We start from the raw sequence: 19,324 nt of genomic DNA on the forward strand, positions 1-19,324 counted from the left end.
ATCACCTCCATCCAAGCACAGGTTGGTAGTGCAGGACGAAGACAGGTCAGTACAGCATTCTTCCCACCTTCTTTTCAGGCAGGAACCGTCGTGTCCTCTCCAAAGGATCGCCCGATCCCTTTCACCTTAGCGAGGATTTCGGACTCTGTGTCCTTGGAGCAGCAGACATGGTTTGATCCGCTGGCACGGGCGTTAATGAGGGTTATGAAACCAGCACTCACCGGCCAGGGTAACAAACCAGCGGCTGTCTCTCCTACGCTGAAGAGAAAGAGAGGAGTGGACTTCGTGGTGACTTCCCCCAGGGCGAAGTTGGTTCCCAAGAGGTCGGTCTCGAGGGTCCCCTCTCCTGCACGAGTACTCTCTCCTTCTCCCGCCCTGGAAGGATTTTTGGCGGGGGGGCTTTCCGTTAAAGATTTCTCCATCGGACAAGGGGTGACTGCTTACCTCTTCCTCTGGGAGCTTACCAGGTTCTTTCCCTCCTCGGTTACGGCCCGAGGTTTGGTTCAAGGAAGCTACAGGAAGATCAAGGGTACTTTCCTCCTCTCGAGCTCAGGCACCTTGGCCTTTCGTCGTTAAGTATCTACTTGCGGACAAGCTCGATGTTGTACCATCTGGACGCACTGACTGAAGGCTTCCTTCGGGTGTCTCATCTGTGGAGGTCAACGACCTCAGACACCCTTCCATCCTTGAGAAGAGTTTTGTCTTTGCCCAAGGACAGAGACTTAAACATCTGCTGTGCGGAGTAAATCGACTTCCGGTTTCACTCCTCCAAGGCGCTTTCTTCCAGACTCTGCAGGGCTCCAGCTCCCTTTTCTTTCAACCACGTCGGCCTAAGTTATCGGCTACGACAACTGGGACAAGGTGTCCAATTGCAGTTTCCTCCTGTCAGGAACAGATGGCACGGGAGACTCCCCCGGGGGGGCATAGTCCTAAAAGGAGTTCACGAACTCTAGGATTGCAGGTTTTTTCGCTGGGAGGATGCTTAAGGTTACTCATCCGAATGACAGCTTCCCGATGCCCATTCCCGCACAATCTCTGTGAGTAGCCAAGGATATCGCGCCTGCCGTCTCTGTCAGCGAATTCAGTGTCTCTGAACCTCTATGCCATAGCATCAGCAGAGTTGCCCGGTTGGGCAGAATGATCCATACCTTAGGCGAAGGTCTTCCTTAGGATCATCGACGGCTTCACCCCCGGCCCCCTCAGTCGATCCTTTCTTGTAAGGAAGGATCTGAGAGGGGATGTCCATAGTCGACCTCTCAGCCCTGATCAAGTTTGTCGAACGAACTTTGGCCAGCGTAGACCAGCAGAATCGATCAGACTGGTAACGAGGCGACAGGACTCCTTTAACCCTGGATCGGAAGGACGGGTACTTTCAGTTTCCATTCCATCCATCTTCCAGGGTGCTCGTCGAATTCAGCCTAAACTGCAAGTATTCCTGCTTATGATGCAGTGTGGCTATCCCGCCGTGGCATAGCAGGTTTGTTTCCCCAGAGAACTCTCCCTGCCTTCCTCTTGGCCGCTCAGGTGCAGACTTCCGCCTCCTCTGCTGTTTGGAGGGCTGGTCAACTCCGGTAGGCTCGGGTTTCGACCTTCTTCAGCGCCGGGAAAAGCTTCCGAATGCTGACCATGAGTGTGGGCTCATGGTATTTTGCTTGGAGCCTTCTCTTCCTCTGCCTCAACATCTGGAGTATCTGGCCATGATATTGAGTCAACCGCCTTACCACGTTGGAAACCCCGCTTCTCGTCCGTCCAGCGAGGTTAAGCAACGTCGGTACTTGGATGGGTGACCACCTGGGGACGCCAGATTCTGTTACCACATCCTCCGAGCCTTCCTTTCGGTTGACTGTGGCAAGACTGAGGAGAGTCGCAGTACCTGTTCTCAGTCAAGCAGAGTTTTCAGCCCTACCTTGAAACGTTTCCTAGTTCTTCTTTCCTCATTGACCCGTTTATAGTCCGAACGGTCGCCTCAGGATAAGTTCCATGTGGGGCGATCCAAGTTCCGGTGGCTTCAGGCAATGTTTAACCGGACTCCCTGGCCCTATGGGACCAGCGGAACTATTAAACCTGCAATGGGTGTTGACCTATGGAGCCTCTTGATGGTAGTGGATATTCTCGTCCTTTCCCCACATTCTTGATGCGGTTCTCGGACTCGTCAAAGGAAAGGGGGGGGGGGCATGTTCCGGTCCAGGCCTATGGTCAAGACCTGAAGGATACCTCTCCATCATTCAGGCAGGCTTAAGGGCCTTAGTCTGGCCCCTCTTCAGATCCTACCGCTCCTGCCAAGTCGCCCCGTTGCGTGTCGACTTCATGCTAACCAGCAGGGGACGCATTTTCACACCTTCACATCTTGCAGTAGAGATACCGGGATGATTGAGATTCTCTCAATTCCACCATCGGCTCTCTCATTCCAGGCAGGGGAATGTTTCTCTCAGACTATCCGAGCAGAGCCTCATAGAGAGAGTGTACCTAAGGGTCTTTGACCTTGGGTAACCAGCAAGTGCTGGTCTGGGGGACCTGATCGCGACAGCTTGGAACCTCAAGCTTCCGCTAGTTTTCCCCCCAGTCTCAGACCCCGAGACTCTGGCAAGATGCATTCCGGTGATGGTGGGACAACTTCGACGCCTGCGTCTTCCCTCCTTTTTGTCTGCGGACAATGGGTCTCAACAAAACCAGGCTGTCTGTCAACCTTTCAATGGGAGAGCTCCACTGGGACTATGCGCAGAACGGTTTCTGGACCCTCTGCTTCCCCTGACGGAACTCCCGGGAGAGCTTCTCCCACGGCGCAGACTACTCAAGCAACCACACTGCGACATCTCTCCCGAACCGGGACGTCGCTTCGGCTTCATGCCTGGAGACACTACGCTTCCTCCTCTAGAAGAGACAACCCGCTACAGTCGCGGTACGGAGGTCGCGTCATCTGCGATAGTCATCCACAGGGGTCTCCCAGGCAAAGTGAAGAGTCTAAGGTGGTTGGTGCCGTGGGAGATATACCTCTTCCCGTGAGGCCTCTTCTCCAGCAATAACGGTCTTATTGCCTTTCGGCGGGAGGAAACTCCTTCCGCTCTTGGCAATGAAGCCTGTCGCTCAGCCTTTCCCTGACCTTCAGGCTTAAAGGAATAACTTTTTCCTGCCCGCTGGATCTATCCTCGCTCATGCGAAGCTACGATCGTCCCTGCCCTAGTCGGAGGAAGACCTCCAACTTGGAGCATGGCTCGGACTTTTAGTCCTTTAAGAGATCTTCTCAAGACCCTTTTATGACAGGCCTCGGATTGTATTCCGCCTTGGGTCTTCTGCTCACTCTGGCCACGGCCAGTGTGTAAGCAATCTTCTTGGTCTCTTACTACTCCCCCCCCTTTCTAAGGAAGAGGGGAAGGCAACATTCAGGCTCGCTCCTGAGTTGTTGGCTAGACTCAGAATCTGAGGGTCCCGACCCTTCGGTCCGATTCATTCAAGATTTTGAGTCTCCATTCTGTGTCTGATGTCCCAAGACCTTCTCTTTCTTGCCAGTACAGGAATCGAGAGGTTAGCGCTGGGAACAGCTGCAGTTTGGCCTCAGTTGCAGCCGATTTGGGAACACAAGGAGGACATGGGGGGAGAGTCACCAGTATACCTCTTCAGCCCGGACTCAAGGACATTCATCTCGACCTGTCTTCAGACCCTCCCCCGTCACGTCGCCCTACAGCACGATGTTGGATACATCGCAACGTCCCTCGCCTTCGAGTAATACTACCCTGTGACGCAGGTGCTACAAGCTGGAGTCTGGAAGCGTCTGATGACCTTCGCAGCCCGCTTCCTGCAGGGCGTGACCCACAGGAGTCTCGATACGTTTTCTATCGCTCTGTGGTGGCTACACAACAGCTGGTCTAACCTCAGGCTCCTTTTTGGACAGGTAGCAGAAGGTTGAGGGCATTGTTATCAGGTTTTAGTCTGCATGAACGAAAGAAGTATGTCTGGCCCTTACTTCTTTCTTCATCATCCCCTCTACGGGGAAGCAGCATCCTGGTCTCTGCATAGCTGACCTCGAACCTCTGCAGGTAAACCATGCTTCCTTGTGTTCCGAGTATTGAGTCAATACTGTCGCGTCCCCCATACCCTGACGAGGTGGTATTGGGAACGTCCTAACCCAGAGTTCCTTCTGGAACTCCAGGTCAACTGCCTAGGACGGGTCACACTTCTTCCTTCACACACAAGCTTACGTAGGCCACATGGTTCCTTGCGGTGCAAGGAACTTGTGAGGTGCAGGGACTCCTTTTCTCGAGTGCGACTCACTCGGATTCTGAGTCCCCGGGTAAAGCCAAAGCCAGTATGGCTGGGGACTTTCCACCCTTCCTAAGGGATAAGTCACCCTTTGTAAATAGCGTGGTTTGTATTTCGGTTACGGAACAAATGACAAATTCGAAGATAATTTGTATTTTTCCTAACCATACAAACCTTAGCTATTTACACATATTTGCCCGCCAGCCCTGTCCCCCAAGACAAGTCCTACCTCTAAGTGAAAGTGAGTATTCACCTGTGTGTGAGGGGGAGGAGGGGTAGCTAGCTACCACTCCCCTACCCCCCCGCTAACTAGCGCGGGGGTAATACACCCTCGTTAAATTCTAATGGCTCGCCATTTCAGCTACGCTAAAAGTAATAACCCTTTGTAAATAGCTAAGGTTTGTATGGTTAGGAAAAATACAAATTATCTTCGAATTTGTCATATTTATATATTGTTTACTGCATGGGACGGGCTTCATATTGTTTAGATACGACCCTCCGGTGGCCCTTACTGCGGTCTCAGGCCACGGCCATATCCACAATAGCCATTGTTATTACAATTGTGTTTTTATTCACAATAATTATTCAGGACCTTTCTTCTCCCTCCGGCCTCACCGGAGATCGTAAATACGCTTTGCTATGATCTAAGCCTTAGCCTTTAGCTGCGGCTTGGCTTTTATATCTTTCACAATTGAATTATTAGCCACAATTGAAATTATTCAGGGCATCTCATTATCCTCCGGCGTCACCGGAGGTCGCCCATACACTTCACACTTATTTGCCTTGCCTTTTGCTAAGGCGGCATTATTCAGGACATCTCATTACTCTCCGGCTTCACCGGAGGTCGCCCATACACTTAACACTTATATTTGCCTTGCCTTTAGCTAAGGATGGTGTTTATATTTATTTTAAGGGAATGTCACTGCTTCCCCGACCCTCGGAGGTCGGCAGATTGCTTTAAGTTATTTATCCTTATGTCGTTAACAGGCATTAGGTAAATTACAAATATACAAACAATTGAATATTATAGTGCCAACAATGGTATGGGGCGAATAGCAATTTAAAGTTTAGCGATTTAGTCTGTTAGTTTGTACTCGCCTCAGGAAGGCTCGATTTAGACTATATCCTTGTTTATTTGTTACGTTGTCGTTATTCTTCGTTCTTGGTTATTACAATTACTAAGAAAAAAGCAATCAATTTCATTAATTTTCTTATATTATTGTGTGATGTTAGTTTTTTATTATGTAACCTTGAGAGTGAGAGCATAGAGTGCTCGTTTCCTGTTCTACAGATATGAGTTATCCCTTCTCTCGTTTTCTTTATTAGCTCGAGTAAGAGAGGTGAATTTCCCGTTCTCCGTTTTTATACGATCACGAGTTATTCGGGCCTCCTCTTATTATCAGAGTTGATGATAGTACGTTTAATGTTATACACGTTTTATTGATGTGGTTACTGTTAATATAGATAACACTATTAATAGGTACGTTAGTGTATGAGTCATTAATTGGGGTCGTTTTATACCGACACCCTTAGCTCCGCCTTGAGTTATGCTTAGCTCCACCTTGAGTTATGCTCTGCTATAATGGATACTCATTGGGTGAGAACTAGTCAGATATTTGGAGTGCAACGGTGAAATCCGGCACTCAGACTCCGGCTGAGGCCTTTTACACACAAACTTTTGTCATGTTTGATCGCCTTGAGTTATACTCCGCTATAATGGATACTCATTGGGTGAGAACTAGTCAGATATTTGGAGTGCAACGGTGAAATCCGGCACTCAGACTCCGGCTGAGGCCTTTTACACACGAACCTTTGTCATGTTTGATCGCCTTGAGTTATACTCCGCTATAATGGATACTCATTGGGTGAGAACTAGTCAGATATTTGGAGTGCAACGGTGAAATCCGGCACTCAGACTCCGGCTGAGGCCTTTTGCACACGAACATTTGTCATGTTTGATCACAATTACACCTTTACGGCCCCTTTTTTCATCGAATCTCCGGCTTCGCTGGAGATAACACAAACATTCATTGAGGTTAATGTTATCGTTTTAAAGTTTACCATGTTCCCTTTTTCACCATATTTGAGGAACACCGTTGGGTTAGTCCTAATTAGATTCTGTAAATGACACTTACTGGTCATGCAAAGACCAATTTGAAACTAATTCAGGGGAAGCAAAATCAGCTTTTGACTCTCATTAAAAAATTAAAGAAATTTGACACATTGGTAAATCTTGGATTTATTTTATTATTTCTCATGATACTTAATAGACTACATGTTCTGTTTGCTGGTAAATACCAATGAGATACAATTATGTATTGCATCTTACTTAAAATTCCCTGTTTATATCATACAGCTGTATAGACAGAGCTAATTTTGAAGTTAATACATATATAAGTTTTAAAAGTTAAGTGATCAACTTAATACATATAAGGTCTGTCCAAAAAGAAACTACTTTACTTTAGCTAGTTGATGTATATAAGGGTCAGACAACCCACTCAGTCTTCTGCCTCACAATCTAGTCGTCTTATAGAGCCACCAGGCTTATACCCTGCAAGGGTTTAGTAGCAAAAGGGCCTAAAGTAATTAAAGAATTTGAGGGTCTTTGAGAGGCTTTTGAGTCTACACGGCTCAGCAAACTTTCAGAACCCTTACTGAAAGAAATGCTTTAAACACTAGGCTCAACTTGGGGATGGAGTTAGGTTAGGTCTAGCAACTGATCAGATATGACCAGAATTACCTCTTATAAAAGAGGATTCACTGGAATTCTCAAGGAAGCCAGTGATGTCAAAAGCTTATTAAGCTCATCACTATCAAAAGTAGACTGATGATGTGAATTGTCTAAAGGAGGAGTGTCATTATCATTGTCACCTCCCCCTGTAATTAACTAAACTTATTTTCCGTGGCCTTTCCCATGAACTAACAGCAAATTTACTTTCCACTTTGACCTTAGAAACATAATAGATGGTGAAATATTGGTTTATGGTTATGATGTCAAGCCACCAATTGTCACAGTGTATGTAGTCGTTATTACTAATAATAAATGATACCCAATTGGATGTAAAAATACCGATGAATGACATTTTTTTTCACTGGAATGGCCCTGTGAATTGATCATGACTGGACACATTTAAAGGACTAATTGCTAAGGTAAATTTCTAGCCTAGATGCTGCAGTGTGACAATGCACTTGCTTATGCTTACAGTTGGCATAGACATCTTTTTTTTTTTTCTTAAGCAAGATATAAGAAAACTTTGGTGCATTATCTGTTCTACTTTCCTTATTTTATGCATTCTGCATATGTAATATATTTGGAAGCCTCCATATTGAGTTGCTGATTTCAAATGATGGAAGAGATAAAAATAATGCCCTGAAACTTGCAAACACATCACACATGCCCCAGAACTGGAATTTATCTGGGGATCTTTGTGCCTGTACTGCATTGAAGTACTGCACTTTAAAGAAGGAAGGTTACATATAGTTGTATTTAAAGTGTTCAATAAGGTTTTTTGAAAGTCTGGTTTCTTTTTGGACATACCTTGCAGTCAATCCCTTGATAAGTACCAAAATTACAGATGCTATTGCCTTTATGAATCAATGTTTCCAATCTTGTATGGTGAAGGATTCTTTTGTGAATAATTAAGTTGCAAACATTCATGAAGACTTGTCAAGTCAAGAATACCAATAACTGCCACAGTACAAAAGGACGTTGAAATGTCAATTTCTGTAGTGTCACATAAGAGTCTTTCAAGTAACAGATAATTGTTTTACAGACTAATTTGCAAGTTCCTGGCCTAGGAGATGTGTATAGAGATAGCAGACCAGTACGCTGTCTAAGAAATTCAGCCTGCGGAAATCTGAAAGTTCTTGAATTACGTCATGGTAATCAGATGCTGGAAATCAAGAGACTTAGAGTGCAGAAAGGTAACTCTTCTCCCTTTCATTCATTATCATGTAATGGTATGGAATATAAGTGTTATCCGATAAATGAATAACGCACAGTTTTAAATATTTAACTTAGCCGGTGAATATATATAGCTGCAACTCTGTTGCTCGACAGACAAAAAAACAGTAAAACTCGCCAGCGATCGCTATACAGGTTGCGGGTGTGCCCACCAGCGCCAACTGTCGGCCAGATACCATACTCGATGTAAACAAAGACTCAATTTCTTCTCTGTCGACGTGTCGACAAGACGTACTTTACTCGCTGTTGAAACCTGGAGTTTTTCCCATCATATTTGGTGAAGTACTTTATTTTGGTTATGAGCTTTCGCAGTACAGGGTTTTTCTTCAAATAAATCCTTGAACTCTTTTTTGTATCGGATTCATTGTTGATGACTTGGATCGTTTTTTGGAATTTTCCCTTGACCAATTCAAAATGGCTGACCTTTCACAAGTTCCCAAGTTTAGAAAATGCAATGCTAGGGACTGTCATAGGCGTCTTCCAAAGGCTTCTCTCGACCCTCACACTGTTTGTTCCAATTGTCGGGGTAAAACCTGTCAATTGGAAGATCGGTGTGAGGAATGCGTGGGCCTTTCGGAATTCGATTTTATCGAATTTGAGAAGTATACACGCAGACTAGAGAGAGATAGGGTAAGGAGAAGTTCTTCTAGGTCGGTAGATTTTTCCTCTCCTCATGCCCTTCAACCTAATCCTTCCCCTGTAGTGGTTGTTCCTAACCCCCCTCCTAGCACTCAGGAACCATCGATGGCTGACATGATGCGTGCTATCCATGCCTTGGGGGAGAGAGTTGAGTCCCTTGCAAGTGACCGCAATCAACTCATGGCGGATGTTAAGGAACTAAAGTGCCAAAGTGCCGCGGGAAGTGATAAAGTGCCAAGTGTTTCTCAAAGTGTTGTGAACAGTGTTGCGCTTGAGGGTTCGTCTGTTCGTGCCTGCCGTCCTCCTAGTCCGGGACCTCTTGCAAGCTCCCAAGCCCAGGGGAGAAGCAATGTCGTACGACGCATGGGTTCGAGAGGCTTTGATCAGCGAACAGACGTTCCCTCTATGGTATCAGGCGTATCTCCCCAAGATCGCCCCTACCAACGTAAGACGAGAGAGCCCGTTTTTACCTCGTCGTCCGAAGGTGTTTCTCGTAAGAAACTTTGGACCAAGGTCTCACGACCTTTGAAGCGTAAGTCGGTCCCTTCTGGACAAGTCCAACTGGGTCACTGGGTCAGTTCGGACTCGTTGCCGTCATCTGATGACTGCTCACCGCCTAAGAGAGGCAAAGCGGTACCGCCTCAGTCGCTCACCCCCGTCTGTTGCCGCACCTGCTGCCGTAGACCCTAAATGGGTTTTGCTACAGGACATGCAGTCCAAGCTTGCGTCCTTGATGGAGGACTTCAATGCGGAGAAGGTTGCTGCTGAACCTTCTGGCCAACATCCATCCAAGCGGTCTGTTGTGCGTCCTGTTGACGCTGAGGTTACTTTCTCGCGTCTACCAGTCGAGGTTGTACCCCCACCGATGCGACCCAGTGTGGTTTGCCAGCCGCACGTTGACGTTAGGCGACGCACGGAGGTGGTTGTTGACGTTCAGGACGTTCAAGACGTTCAACAACCATCAGAGGTGACTTGTTTTGACGCGGTGCGTCAACCTCCGCAACCCGGTATGGTGTTGACTGCACAACCCAGACGGTCTAAACAGTCTCGGGTGGACGCTGTGCGTCCTCGCGCACCCATGGTTGTTGACAGTTCACAGACTGTGCAGCAGTTCCATGACGTTGCGTCCGGATCCGTCACGCATGCACCAGTGCGACCGGACTCAGCGAGCCAGACGTTGCCCACTCCGTTGCCGTTTCCTCATCAGTTTTCGGATGAGGAACTATCAGATGAGGACATTGCTGAACCGCAAGAGGATCAACCTTCAGAGCTTGACGAACCTAAGGCAACTCAACCATCATTGGACTTTAGAAAAGTCATGGCTGTATTTAAGGAGTTGTTCCCTGACCACTTTGTTTCTGTGGCTCCGCGTTCGCCGCCGTCAGAGTTTGTGTTAGGCGTGCCTGCTACCACACCTGCCTTTACTAGACTCGTTCTCTCTCGTTCATCCAAGAGAGCTTTGCGGCTGTTGGGAGACTGGTTAGAGACTAAGAAGAGTTTAGGAAAGACAGCATTTGCCTTTCCCCCATCTAAACTCTCGTCTAGATCGAGCGTCTGGTATGCCACGGGAGAAGTTCTCGGCTTGGAAGTTCCTGCCTCTGCCCAGGGCGACTTCTCAAGTCTTGTAGACTCTCCCCGCCGCCTTGCCTTGAGACGCTCGAAGATTTGTTGGTCACCATCGGACCTGGACCACCTTCTTAAAGGGATTTTTAGGGCTTTCGAAGTCTTTAACTTCCTAGACTGGTGCCTAGGAGCCCTGAGCAGGAAGATCTCTTCTGCAGATAAGGACGTTTCCTTGCTCATTATGTCCTGCATGGACAAGGCCGTCCGTGATGGGTCCAACGAGCTAGCCGCCTCATTCACATCTGGAGTCCTGAAGAAGCGAGAGTCGCTATGTTCTTTCCTGTCTGCTGGAGTGACGCCATGCCAAAGATCCGAGCTACTCTTTGCTCCCCTTTCCAAGTGCCTGTTTCCTGAAGTCTTGGTAAAGGAAATTGCCCTATCTTTAGTTCAGAAGGACACCCACGATCTAGTTGCGTCCTCGGCTCGCGAAGCTCCCCCTTTGCCTACATTGTCTGCTAGACCGAGGTTAGACACTCCAGCGTCTCGGTTTATTCCGCCCTTTCGTGGCAGAGCCTCCAGCAGAGGAGGTGCTCGTGCCGAAGGGAAGCGAGGGAAGAGGAAAGGATCCAAATCCTCTAAGGGCAGAGTCTGACTGCCCGCAACTTCAGACAGCAGTAGGAGCCAGACTCAAGAACTTCTGGCAAGCCTGGGAGAGGAGAGGCGCAGATCAACAATCTGTGAAGTTACTCAGAGAGGGGTACAAGATCCCTTTTGTACGCAAACCCCCTCTAGTGACGTCCCCCATCGATCTCTCTCCCAGGTACAGAGAGGTAGAAAAGAGACAAGCCCTGAAACTGGAAGTGTCTCTTTTGCTAGAGAAGGGAGCGGTGGTCAAAGTCTCGGACCTTCAATCACCGGGGTTTTACAACTGTCTCTTCCTAGTAGCAAAGAAGACAGGAGGGTGGAGACCGGTACTAGACGTCAGTGCTCGGAATGTCTTTGTCACAAAGACGAAGTTTTCCATGGAGACCACAAAGTCAGTCTTAGCAGCGGTCAGAAAGGAAGACTGGATGGTCTCGCTAGACATAAAGGGACGCCTACTTCCACATCCCCATTCACTCAGACTCCCAACCTTTTCTGAGATTCGTCTTCGAAGATGTGGTCTACCAGTTTCGGGCCCTGTGCTTTGGCCTAAGCACAGCTCCTCTCGTATTTACGAGGCTGATGAGGAATGTGGCCAAATTCCTCCACTTATCGGACATCCGAGCTTCCCTTTATTTGGACGACTGGCTTCTCAGAGCCTCTTCCAGTCGTCGCTGTCTGAAGGATCTCAAGTGGACTCTAGATCTGACCAAGGAATTGGGACTCCTAGTCAATTTGGAAAAGTCGCAGCTGGTCCCATCCCAAACTATTCTGTATTTAGGGATGGGGATTCACAGTCAAGCTTTTCGGGCTTTTCCGTCGGCCCCCAGAATAGATCAAGCCCTGTTTTCCATCCAGAAGATGCTGAAGAAAGAACGCTGCTCAGTCAGGCTGTGGATGAGTCTGGTAGGGACGCTGTCATCCCTGGAGCAATTTGTATCACTAGGAAGACTACACCTCCGTCCTCTTCAATTCCATCTGGCTTTCCACTGGAAAAAGGACAAGACGCTAGAGGCGGTCTCGATCCCGATTTCCGGAAAGATGAAGTCTTGTCTGACTTGGTGGTAGGACAATATCAACCTAAGAGAGGGTCTTCCCCTGGCTGTTCAGTTACCCAACCACGTTCTCTTCTCGGACGCATCGGACTTGGGCTGGGGCGCGACGCTGGACGGTCGGGAATGCTCAGGTCTGTGGAACACGAGTCAGAGGAGCATGCATATCAACTGCAAGGAGCTGTTGGCAGTTCATCTGGCCTTGAAAAGCTTCGAGTATCTCCTTCGAGGCAAAGAGGTGGAAGTAAACTCGGACAACACCACGGCCTTGGCGTACATCTCCAAACAAGGAGGTACCCACTCACTGACGTTGTACGAGATCGCAAGGGACCTGCTCATCTGGTCAAAGGATCGAGACATCTCCCTAGTAACGAGGTTCATCCAGGGCGACTTGAACGTCATAGCATATTGTCTCAGTCGGAAAGGGCAAGTAATTCCAACAGAATGGACCCTCCACAAGGATGTGTGCAAGAGACTTTGGGCCACTTGGGGTCAACCAACCATAGATCTCTTTGCAACCTCGCTGACCAAGAGGCTTCCAATCTATTGCTCTCCAGTCCCGGACCCAGCAGCAATACATATAGATGCCTTCCTCCTAGATTGGTCACACCTGGATCTCTACGCATTCCCACCGTTCAAGATTGTCAACAAGGTACTGCAGAAGTTCGCCTCTCACGAAGGGACAAGGTTGACGTTAGTTGCTCCCCTCTGGCCCGCGAGAGAATGGTTCACCGAGGTACTTCGATGGTTAGTAGACGTTCCCAGAAGTCTGCCTCTAAGAGTAGACCTTCTACGTCAGCCGCACGTAAAGAAGGTACACCAAAGCCTCCACGCTCTTCGTCTGACTGCCTTCAGACTATCGAAAAAGACTCGAGAGCTAGAGGCTTTTCGAAGGAGGCAGCCAGTGCGATTGCTAGAGCAAGGAGAGCGTCTACCATTAGAGTCTACCAGTCGAAGTGGGAAGTCTTCCGAGACTGGTGCAAGTCAGTTTCTGTATCCTCGACCAGTACCTCTGTAGCCCAAATAGCTGATTTTCTCTTATACCTGAGAAAAGGACGATCCCTTTCAGCTCCCACTATCAAGGGCTACAGAAGCATGTTGGCATCGGTCTTCCGGCATAGAGGCTTAGATCTTTCCAACAATAAAGATCTGCAAGACCTCCTTAAGTCTTTTGAGACCACTAAGGAGCGTCGTTTGGCTACACCTGGGTGGAATTTAGACGTGGTACTAAGATTCCTCATGTCAGACAGGTTTGAGCCTTTACAGTCAGCCTCCCTGAAAGATCTCACCCTTAAGACTCTTTTCCTGGTATGCTTAGCCTCGGCTAAAAGAGTCAGTGAGATTCATGCCTTCAGCAAGAACATCGGATTTTCGTCGGAAAAAGCTACTTGTTCGCTGCAACTTGGTTTTCTAGCCAAAAATGAGCTACCTTCTCGGCCTTGGCCTAAATCTTTTGATATTCCCAGCATATCGGAGATCGTAGGCAATGAGCTAGAAAGAGTCTTATGCCCTGTTAGAGCTCTTAAGTTCTATTTAAAGCGTACTAAACCTTTACGAGGCCAATCTGAAGCTTTATGGTGTTCAGTTAAGAAACCATCCTTGCCTATGTCAAAGAACGCTTTGTCATACTTTATCAGATTGTTAATACGAGAAGCTCATTCACATCTGAGTGAGGAAGACCGAGCTTTGCTTAAGGTTAAGACGCACGAGGTTAGAGCTGTAGCAACTTCCGTGGCCTTTAAGCAAAATAGATCTCTGCAAAGTATAATGGACGCAACCTATTGGAGAAGCAAGTCAGTGTTCGCGTCATTTTACATGAAAGATGTCCAGTCCCTTTACGAGAACTGCTACACACTGGGACCATTCGTAGCAGCGAGTGCAGTAGTGGATGAGGGCTCAACCACTACAATTCCCTAATTCCATATCCTTTTAATCTGTCTCTTGAAATGTTTTTAATGTTGTTTTTTATGGGTTGTCCGGAAGGCTAAGAAGCCTTTCGCATCCTGGTTGATTTGGCGGGTGGTCAAAGTCATTTCTTGAGAGCGCCCAGATTAGGGGTTTGATGAGGTCCTGTTGTATGGGTTGCAGCCCTTGATACTTCAGCTCCTAGGGGTCTGTCAGCATCCTAAGAGGATCGCAAGGCTCCGTAAGGAAGACGTACTTACAAGGCAGAGTAATCGTCTAAGTCGACTTCCTTACCAGGTACCTATTTATTTTGTTTTCGTTATATTGATAACTTCCAAAATGAAATAAAAACTCTTAGCTTAAACGATGTAAACATATTTAACTGGTCTCTTCCCACCACCCTGGGTGTGAATCAGCTATATATATTCACCGGCTAAGTTAAATATTTAAAAATGATATTTTAATTATAAAATAAATTTTTGAATATACTTACCCGGTGAGTATATAAATTAAATGACCCTCCCTTCCTCCCCAATAGAGACGCAGTGGGATGAGAAGAAATTGAGTCTTTGTTTACATCGAGTATGGTATCTGGCCGACAGTTGGCGCTGGTGGGCACACCCGCAACCTGTATAGCGATCGCTGGCGAGTTTTACTGTTTTTTTGTCTGTCAAGCAACAGAGTTGCAGCTATATATATTCACCGGGTAAGTATATTCAAAAATTTATTTTATAATTAAAATATCATTTTGAAAAGATATGGTTTGTTTTTTAGTATATTTAATGCCATCTTTCTGGTCATTTCAGACAACCAAAGGAAATTCTTAGTGCAGATGATTTCTCAGTCACCAGGTCATTCCAGTCCAGCATTCGATGAGAAAATTTTGGATCTCTACAAGCAATCTGCACGATTTGTTCACTTTTGCTACACCCCAATGTTGTTCCTTCCACGGTATGTAGTTATTAGTCCTTTTGAACTATAATTGGAAAAAGTTTTGTTTATGCTTCTCTTACTTATTGGTTCCAGGTTCATTTTATAGTTATGGTACTGTTATTCTAAAAGCAGACACATTACTTGTGTCAAATTTCATTGAAGATAAATCATATTTACTTTGTCATATTTTATTTTTTCTTGATTAGTGATACCTTTTTTCAGAGTTCCCACATGTAGATTTTTATGAACTTCTCTTTTATAGAGAGGGAAGTCAAATAGACTTGCTGGATAGTAATTTATTTTTAGAAATTGATATATATATTTCCTTGGTGAATGAGATTTCTCATTTTATCTCATCATAAGCCATAGTAAAGTGTTCTAAACTTTCAATAATTTCAAGTTATTGTTTTACAGTAATAAATAAATGTTTTAGACAGAAATCTACTGGTTATGAAACTTTATATTACTTTTTTATTACTGGAAGCATATTAATGTGTATAAGATTTTTATTATAAAGAATTAATTTTAGATGGAGGTGGCAGGTAGCAGCTGTACGTGACCACAGCTTACCAAATGATGAAATGTCTTCAGAAAAGCCAACAACCATGGGGATTAAGACTCCAGAAAATGTGGGTATATTTCTATTTTGAAGTGTTGTTATATCTATCTTATAACCATCATTCATTGATATTACTGTATGTCAAGTTTTCCTCTTATGGGATTTGACATTTTGTTAGATCTCTACTCTTGTGCTTTTTCTATTTAAATGCCTTTTTAATCCCAAACCCTATCAATACTGTACTCTTTTTTTTTTCCATGGGAATCTTATATTTCCTACAGGTTGGCATATATCACTTGATAATCTGTGTTTTCTCTTACCTGATTCTCAAACTACCTCATCTCTTTAGTTCATACTTTTCAAACCATAGAACTGGCTTTTTGCTACAAACCTATCAATCACACAATCCCCATATTTGTGTTGGCGATTTTCCCGTCAGTTACTTTCTTTTGTCTGAAGGAAAGAAGCAAAGGACAATTGTTCATGTATGTAGCTCAGTGAAGTCATTAGTAGGTGCAAATTAAAACCCCTCATAGTTTGCATAACCTGGATGTGAAACAACAAAATTTGAGGGGGTGGAAGTTAGTACTTATTGATGGGTTTGTTTGATAGTTTCATACTTTAGACTTTGATGAGAAGCTTGTCATTCATATGATGTTTGCATTGTAATTTAGGAGAGAGAGTGAAAAGTTGGGGTCTCCAACTCGTGAAAATTCTGTTGGTTCAAGAAATATCTCGGGGAACTATAAGGGTAAGATAGTAAGACTCATTTAAACCACTGGGGCATTTTAGATAGTAAAAAGCCCATGCGTAAATTAAGAAGGTTCTTCAGGTTAACAAAGAGAAAGACATTCGATATTACTGTTCTTAAAATCTGTGATTTTCATTGTTCATTACCTCTCTTGTAGTTCACTTTATTTCCTTATTGCCTTTCTTCACTGGGCTATTTTTCTTGTTAGAGCCCCTGAGCTTATAGCATCCTGCTTTTCCAACTACAGTTGTAGCTTAGCAAGTAATAATAATAATGATAATAATAAGAGAGAATCTTATAAACCTTGGACAGCTACATATCTTCTAGATGAATGGAGGACTAGTAATGATTAAAAAGTTTGAAGTGGATGACATTGCATTTCCCATTGAAAATAAAACTTAATTTGCCTCAATCAATATCCACATTCCATACAGTTTCATCTTTATGTATTCCCTCTCTTCAATAATATTTACCAAATGGCAAGTGACATTCTCGAGTACAGGGTACTTGTATTCAAGAAAGTTGACTTTTTCATATTTCGTTTAAAGGCCGAAGAACCGAGTGCTCTAATACTGTGAAATGCCACTTGTATCCATCCATATGAAGAAGATGTAGGATGTTTTTAGGAGCTGATCCTAAGATAGATTCCTCTAGAACTCCTACTTACCCTTCACTTAATTGGCATAGCCAATGCCACTATCAGTACAATTACTGACATCATGGAGTTCATGGTGAGGAGGACACTTGTTAATGACTATGACAAGCCCATGATATTTTTTCTGTCCTTTTTCAGATCCATTACTCCCCATTCTTTTCCTCTCCTATAGTTTCCTTCTGGGCTTTGGAGGTAGTCACCAGTTCCAATATTTTTTCAAGGGCATTCCTGGCTATGGGTAATTTGTAAGAGTGCAGCTTATCCAGCAAAGGTAGTTTTAAAATTTCTCCAAGGTCAACACATTGCTGTCTCTCCATGGACGGGCTTCAGTTCTTGTTTTTTGTAAGGTTTTGTCAGCATTGTTCCAAAGAAGATTTTTAAGCTTTTCCTATTGTTTGGTAGATTTTATGAATACCAATTTATTTCAAGATGATAGCCAGCAGACAATCTCAGTATTGTAGTCACTAGAGCAGTAATGAGGAACTTGGGCGGTCTTGCTAGTTTATAAGATGTTATTAAAATTAGGTCACTTGAACTGGAGAATCAACTAGCATCCAACTTTATTCTCTTTTCAAAAGTAGGAAACAATACAAAGGACTCAGGTGTTATCCATGCATCCTTGCCCTCAAAAAGACAGCAGTCACACTTTGAGCTGAAATGGTCTGCTACTCTATTAATGAGTTTCTCTTGAAAGGATGGAGAAAGTTAATTTGTTGCTCGCTCACAGATTCTCGTTTCTTTGGTAGAAACTTGTCATCCAAAATTCTGGAAGGTGTGGCATCAGTTGGGAGTGGAAGCCAAGGCTACTCTGGTCATCCTAAAAGAATACAGAATTCCTTTTTATGGCCGTTGCAGATCATACAGCCAGGACTCTAATAGATTGTGAGCTCTGTAGAGCAATGTGATGTCAGTGTTGGGAAGTTTTGGATAGCTCTTGATTTTCACAGTTTCCTATTTGTAATTTTCAAGGTGATACAAGGATAATGTCTCATCATGGACCTTAACCTATTGAATTGATATCTCCAGTAGACATCTTACAAGATGAAGACACTAGCTTCAGTTCAATATCCTATCACAGTTCTCCCTACTGCTACTGAAGATTGCATTCCTCTAGTTGATTCATCAGTAGAGCTCTACTGATATGAGTTTGCACAGCTACGTGCCTCTTCACATGGCTCATAAGGAGGACGTTGTTATATCCAGGGCCTGTATTATTGGTAACAATCCCTCTATAATTTAACTATAGGAAAGTTATGCTATTGCTATCACATAAGCAAAAACATGAAATATAAAGGACAAAATTAAATTGGCAATAAGGGCATGGTAACATCATCCCAAGCATAACTGCTACGGTCTCAGGTATAGACCCACGATTAATTAATGAGATCACTTGAATGTACACAAGATCTGCCCATGTATATTACAGTAATGGTAATTACTAACATCTTTCTTAATTTCTAATGGATTATAAAACTTACATAATTTCATGACACAATAATGGCTTAATTGTAAGTACATGTAATAGGTTTGTTGTAAAACTCATTTCTATTAATCTTCCCTGATGTTCATAGTGCTTCTCTCTCGAAACTGGTTAAGCACAAACATCTATCCTAAATGCCACCAACCCCTCTGTTATTTTTTAATACAACTCTCTTCTAATGAAATGGCAATTTTACTCTCATTGTTGAGATTAACTCAATACATCACAATAGGGCTAGCCATATTACAAGAAAGCAAACAGGAATTGGATAGATGTCCGCATGGTGAGCAGTTAGGAAGGTAGGGACAGGATAGCCGTACATGAAAGTAGAGGAGCAGTTATAGAACAAGTAGAACAATTTAGATACTTGGTATCTACTATAAATCAGGAGGGACGATGTGAGGTTGAAGTTGAGAGTAGGATAAAAGCAGCATGGGGAAAGTGGAGGGAGGTAGCAGGGTATGTGATAAGAAAATGACAGTCAAGGTAAAAGTCGAGATCTATAGCACAGTAATAAAACCAGTGTTAATGTATTGATCAGAAACTTGTGCTGTAAGACAAAAAGAGGAACTAAAGATTTGAGGGAACAGAGATGAGAATGCTAAGGTGAATTATGGGAATATCATTGCTTGAAAAATTGGAAAATTATGAAATAAGATAAATGGCAGGTTAGTAAAGATTACAGAGATGATAAGAGTGTCACAACTGTGGTGGTGTGGGATGTGTTGAGGATAGAGGGTGGGGAGGGGATGAGGAGGTCTTGGAAAGAACCTGTTAGGGAGAGAAGATCAAGAGGAGGGCAGAGAATTAGATGGTGAGATAAGGTGAAGGATGTTATAGAGAGAAGAGGTTTGTGGAAGAGGATATCTCCAAAATGTCTGACATCTCAAAAACACAAAAAAACACAGAGCTATGAAAAACACG

At 44.7% G+C, this 19,324-nt stretch overlaps 1 protein-coding gene across 1 annotated transcript in view; it reads left to right on the forward strand.

Moving 5' to 3' along the window:
• The window catches only part of LOC137623054 (KICSTOR complex protein SZT2-like), a 362,398-nt gene that overhangs the window by 247,350 nt on the left and 95,724 nt on the right, over positions 1–19,324 (forward strand). Inside the window, exons 60-62 of the mRNA XM_068353692.1 lie at positions 8,031–8,181; positions 14,829–14,973; positions 15,485–15,584. Coding sequence (XP_068209793.1) covers positions 8,031–8,181; positions 14,829–14,973; positions 15,485–15,584 — 396 coding nt within the window. The remainder of the gene's footprint in view (positions 1–8,030; positions 8,182–14,828; positions 14,974–15,484; positions 15,585–19,324) is intronic.

The sequence above is a fragment of the Palaemon carinicauda genome, chromosome 30 (assembly GCF_036898095.1).
Source record: "Palaemon carinicauda isolate YSFRI2023 chromosome 30, ASM3689809v2, whole genome shotgun sequence".
Lineage (NCBI taxonomy): Eukaryota > Metazoa > Arthropoda > Malacostraca > Decapoda > Palaemonidae > Palaemon > Palaemon carinicauda.